Consider the following 6,148-nt stretch of genomic DNA (forward strand, 5'->3'; position numbering starts at 1 on the left):
AAAAAAAAAAAAAAAGTCATTAGCCAAATCAGGTGAGGTGTGTCAATTTCAAATTATAAACAAAAGATCATATTATATGCTAAGCACTTAGCAATACCATTGAAATATTTGTTATAGGTTTCATGCTCTCATCACTCATAGCCCACTAGTTCTTACAGTTTAACTGGGAAGATAAATAGGAATAACACAGTTATAGGAGAGTGTAATATAAACCAAACCACTGACATAAGTAGGTTTTACAATGGACTTCCCCTTCCTAGGAACTTTTGTTTTAAAAATGAAGAGAAGTTAAATGAGATTTAAAGAACAAGGATAAAATAATGGGCATAAAAAGGGTTTCCAAGGAGGCCAGAAGTGTGAGCACACGATATGTAAAATGTGAGGATGTGTTAGAAGCATCACCAGCAGCTTCAGATCAAGGAAAGAACCATGTCAGGGAGTGATGTTACAAAGATGATGTGAAAGAGGAAGCTGGAGTCCTGACGCTGAACGACCTCCTTGCTCGCCCCTGAAAAGTTTCTGGCGGGGAAATGACTGATCTGACGTACGTTCAGAGAAATCAACCTAAGCCCCAGAAAACAATAGCTGACAAAAGAATTCTGACTACAATCAGAATGATCCTCTATGAGCCTGTCCTTGGATACACAGGAGAAATAACAGGAATTTAAACTATGGAAGAAACACAGTGAGAACAGAAATAAGAAAGTGAATACAAAAACTGCTAAGAACATAGCGGCTACTCTACCGGAGACGGTGAGTTACTGGATGTGACCCATGGGGGGAGAAATCCTCATTTCTCAGGCCCTAAAGTGGAATAAATTTGTCCCTGCTGAAGTGGCGACTTGCTTCACATGCTATCCTTTAATTCCTCCCATTATCTCTATTTTGGAATGAGAAGGTCCATCCCATGTCTGTACCGCCATTATGTTGGGGAGGAAACACTTCTTTTCATATTCAAAGCCCTGTGGAAGGGGAGGGATTTTGCCCCAGGATGGACCATATCTAGAGTCTCCCACAGACCTGATTTAGATGACAGCAGATGGGGATTTTTGAATTGATATTTAAATAATATTTTGGACTCAAATTGATGCTGGAATGGCTAAAGAATTTGGAGAATGGCAGGATACAGTGAATATATTTTGCCCACAGAAAGGACACAAGTTTGGAGATATCTATTGTGGGTAGAATTCTATTGTCCTTCAAGTCCTAATCCCCAGTACCTGTGAATGTGACCTTGTCTGGAAATAGGGTCTTTGTAGATGTAGGAAAATTAAAATGAAGTGTACTGGATCAGGGTCAGTCCCAATCAAATAACTGATATCTTTGTAAGAACAGAGAAGGGCACAGGGAAGGTGACGGGAGGACACCAAGTGTAGGCAGAAGTGGCAACTGGAGGGACCTCTGTGCCAGCCAAAGAACATGGGAGAGGCTGAGAGGGGCATGGAATGGATTCTCTCTTAACACCCAAAAAGCTCCCTGCCTGCACCTTAACTTCAGATTTCCAGCTGCCTGAACTGTGAGGAGAGAATAAACTTCTAGTGTTTTAAAACACTCAAGTTCTGTCCAGACAGAGCTGGGAAACACACAAATGTCAAATGGCACTGCTAAAGAAAGGCCATGAAAGTTATGAATGGAAACTGACCAGTCTGATACGCAGACAACGAATAGGAAAGTACATGGAGACTGGTAAATATTCAGTACTTAAAACTGATATCGTAGGGGCTGGGGATATAGCTCAGTGGTGCCCTGACGGCCTGGCAAATGCAAGGTCCTGAGTTCAATTCCCGATAACAGAGACAAAAAGGAAAAAGAAAAAATAAATTGATACTGTGACATGAGGGAGTAGAAATTATTATTAAAAGAAGAATTTTATTAAAAGAAGTTCATATAAGGGTAGAAGAAGAGAGATTTAAATAGTAACTAAAGAATGATATGATCCAGAAAGAGAGACTTTAATGCAAATTATTATGCATGTTTCAATACTAAAGAAAATGGGCCAAAAAGACTGCATGTTGAAGAGAAATCACTGAGAGGCCAGGCAGCACAGGTACAGCAGGGCTTTTAGAAGAAGACAAATGATGGACTGAGAAGACAAAATGCTGGAAATGTGGATGTAAACACATTTTTGGCTGGTGGTTTTTTATTTTGTCCTGCTAACATGGAGACAAGACAACTTACTGAATCTGAGAAGGAAGAGATTTGAGGGGTAGATGAAAATTTAGGAAATGAGAACCAATTATAGACATAGAGAGAATGTCTGGAGAGAGCAAGACTTTTTAAGGAATAAGTCTGGGCACAATGAAGTGGAGATGTGTTGATTGGTTAATTGCAAGTGTTCTCCAGGAGCTGACTACAGGAGCCCAGAAGATCCAAGGGTAGAAGTGACTCAAGATAACTGCAAATCAACTCTGATGAAATAGCAAGGGAAGAAGTATAAATCAAGGGTCAAAGTGGTAGACAGTCAGGATCTAAAATAGATAAGGAAAACGACCTCCATGTAATGGGTAAAAATGAACATAGCAAACTAAAAAGTGTGAAAAAACTGTCAAGTAGAAGGTTATTGTCAGAGACATAACTTTGGGATTCAGACAAGCTCTTTGCAAAAATATCTCTGCTAGCCAGCAACATCACCTGAAATGCTATCCTATTATGCATATATTGGGGAGGCCTGCTAAAAATAAAAATTCAAGTGTGAGATACATGACACTAAGTATCAAGTTGTTAAGAGAGTAAAGAATAATGAATACACATGAGGTGTTTATCCTCTTATTATAAATCATTACAAGTAACTGCAGCACAATGCCATTATACATTCAGAGCAAAAAGAGACCCAAATAAAACTCAGTAAAATGTAATTTCAATATTATACCTCATTACGATAGATTCACTTTTTGAACATTAAAAATAAAATGTAAGTATTCACATACATGGCTCAATTCCCATTAGACTTGCACAATATCTCCCATTTAGGCTGCTGTTATATGGAGCCTTTGAGCATCTCCTGCCAAGCTCCCTACTCTCCAGGACTTAAGTCCTAGCAGCTTCGCACATGTGCACAAGAGCATAGTCCTCCCCACACCCCCAGATTGTAAAGGCCACAGTACAGGACCTTGTGCTTGGGGTCAGTTCCTGATAATCTGCCATTTCCTCTTCACCTCCTTTCAGGAGTCTGAGACTATGATTTTTAGAATTTTTATCTCAAATTCTTTTATTGGTACATTTCAGGTCCACAATACATTTGCATTTATTATTGGAAACTTGGACCTTTACATAATGTATCTTTGTTCTTATTTTTCCCCATTCCCCAGCCCACCCTTCAACTCCTGCACCCCTCCCTATATACAAAGACTTTGTTTACATTTTTTCCTTTTCTCAAATTTTTTCCTTTCCTTCTTTTCTTTCCGTACCCTTCACATTTCCTTTCCCCTAACCCTTTGGACTTTTCTTCCTATTTCATATTATCAATTATTCATTTTAATCCTTATTTATATTTTCAGTTTCTCACACCAGAGAAACTACTTGGCATTTACACATGTGTGTCCTATGTATTTCACTTAAGAATATGGCCTCAATGCGCATCTATTTAGCTATAAATGTCTCTAGTTTCTTGTTCTTTATGGCTGTGTAGTACTCCATTTTATTAGACACAAACACACACACACACACACACACACGCACGCACACATCTTCTATATCCAGTGTCCAGTTCATGGGCACTTGGGCTGTTTCCAAGCTTTAGCTATTACAAACTGTGCTGCTATAAACATGGGTGCACATATATCACTGTGGTATAATTCTCTTCATTCTTTTGGAAAGTTAGCCAGTGGAAGACTAGAGAAAACAATCCAAAAATTCATTTGGAACCGGAAGAGACCTAGAATAGCAAATGCAATTGTAGGCAACAGGCACATGCCAGGGATTATCACAATCCCCAACTTGAAACTATACTACAAAGCCACTGTGATAAAAACAGCATGGTACTGGTAAAGAAATAGACCCAAAGATAAGTGGAATAAATTAGAAGATGTGGAAACAACTCTAGAAGTACTCAGCTACTTCATCTTTGACAAAGGAGCCAAACATCCCCACTGGAGGAAAGATAGTCTCTTCAAGAAATGGTGTTGGAAAAACTGGATTGCAACTTATCAAAGATTAAAACTAGACCCCTATCTTTCACCATGCACTAAACTTAAATTGAAGTGGAGTAAAGATCTAAATATTAAAACAGAAACAGAAACACTCAACTTGCCGGAAAATAGGTAGAACTCTTGAAGACATGGGCAGAGGAGAAGACTATGATTTGGGGAATTCTTATGGTAAAAGGAAAAGGACAAGGAAATTTTCATTAAAACAGCTGAGTAGGCTCAGATAAAAGCAGAACTCAGAATGTGGGGTTGCCATGGGCAGATTGTTCAACAAATTCACTTAATCAGGAAACTCCATCCTTGGCCATTGCCTGGTACACCTCACTTTCTAAGGTGCACATTTCTGGTGATTCTGTCTTCATAAAACTTCATTCCCTCCTCACAAAGAAAATAAGAGAAAATGACAGAATCCATTCAGAGGGTGCAGCTTCATGCCGTGCAGTTAAACATCCTCGCTGTTCTGCTCCTTCCTACTTCTAACTCTACACCCACTTTAGTGGCAAAAATACCACTAAAATGAAGGTCCCATGAGGCCCATGTCCACTGCTGGCTGCTTGGTGGCCACGTTCACAGTGCCCGTCACAGCCACACAAAGAAGTCTTTTCAATACACCCGAGAAATGGCAGGCAAGGAACCTACCGAGGCCCGGGAGAGTCTGAGGAGGGCAGATCTAAGAAGGAAAGCCACCACCCGAAGCCCCCTCCCCGCCTTTTTCAGCACCAAAACCAATCTTTATTCCTCCTTCACTGTATATGCTACTAAATCCATCGTTTCTGGGTTTGATTTTTTTAATATCACCTCTACAAGGTGATACATTGTACAAACCTCATCAAGACAGAATTGCAGACTTAATATTTCCCTGTATTATTATCAGAGCAACAGGATAAATTTAATGTATTTCTATATAACTACTTAATTTTACATCTTTAAAATGTGATCAAAACGTGTTCATTACCAAGCCACGGCATGATTCATTTCGCAATCTCTAGTGTCATGTCATACCAAAGAGTTGCTGTTCTTTCTTAATTCCTCCTGGAATCATTAGGAAAGGAAGAGGCATCCGTTTGTCACTCAAGCAATTTCTATTGGAAGAATAAATCTGCCTTTCCAAAGAAAATGATTTGACTTAGAATTAGTAAGCCAGAAGAGTGTTGTCTTTACTGACTTCACCTGTAATTTGTCTTATTTTTACAGGGCTGTAGGAGAATAAACAGGAAATAATAACATTGAATCATGATCGTGTTCCTCACGCACTACTTCGTGCATGCGTAACTGTGATCAGCTCCACCTCGCCCGACTGTTCAGGTCCAATGCACCGTGGCAGCCGGAAAGGCGTTGACATTTACTGAGGTCCTCCTCATGCCTTGTGTGCCTGAAGGTAATGTATTCAAATTCCTAATATCCATAATTATGCTGTAGATTTTTTTTTTCATTTTCAAATAAGGAAGCTGAGGTTCAGATAGTTTGAGCATCGTTAAGCTCACCATAGGCTTAACCCTGAATCTCTTCACACCTGGCCAGAGGCTGATAAAGGAGAGTTTCCTCCTGGGCACCCTGGTACCTCCCGGGACATCTAGGGGGTCTCTTTATGCCAGCTTGACTTCCACAGAGCTCCTGGTCCGCGGGGAGTCCTCTTTCTCTCCTCCCGGAAGCTGTTTGCTATCCAAATCCTCGCTTTCAAACCCTGGACACCAAGGGGAACCTCACGGCCAAGTCGAGTTGCTCCTGGAGACCCAAGTCCAGCTGCGGTGCCAGGAAAAGTTAGGGAGCCTCCCCTGGATGTCTCCCAGCCCCTCCCCCCACGGGCAGAGCCTGGGAGAAATATTGGGGCACAGGGGGGAGGGAACCAGCCTCCCCGGGAGAGCAGATGGGTGGGCAGTGAAAGTGGGAGCGGAGCGGAATCTCAGCAGCCGAGACCAGGGTGTCGCGTGAGATTTCCGGTGGGGCCCACGCGCGCCCGGGTCTGGCTTGCGCCCCGGGAAGGCGCGGGTCCTCAGAGCGCA

At 41.4% G+C, this 6,148-nt stretch overlaps 1 protein-coding gene across 1 annotated transcript in view; it reads left to right on the top strand.

Moving 5' to 3' along the window:
- Window positions 1-4,764: 4,764 nt before the first annotated feature.
- Tacr3 (tachykinin receptor 3) overlaps window positions 4,765-6,148 on the top strand; it is a 71,383-nt gene continuing 69,999 nt past the window's right edge. The window contains exons 1-2 of the mRNA XM_010641610.1: window positions 4,765-4,952; window positions 5,755-6,073. Of these exons, the coding sequence (XP_010639912.1) occupies window positions 4,765-4,952; window positions 5,755-6,073 (507 nt within the window). The remainder of the gene's footprint in view (window positions 4,953-5,754; window positions 6,074-6,148) is intronic.

This window comes from Fukomys damarensis, unplaced genomic scaffold (genome assembly GCF_012274545.1).
Source record: "Fukomys damarensis isolate Sample0158 unplaced genomic scaffold, DMR_v1.0_HiC HiC_scaffold_25, whole genome shotgun sequence".
NCBI classification, from domain to species: Eukaryota; Metazoa; Chordata; class Mammalia; order Rodentia; family Bathyergidae; genus Fukomys; species Fukomys damarensis.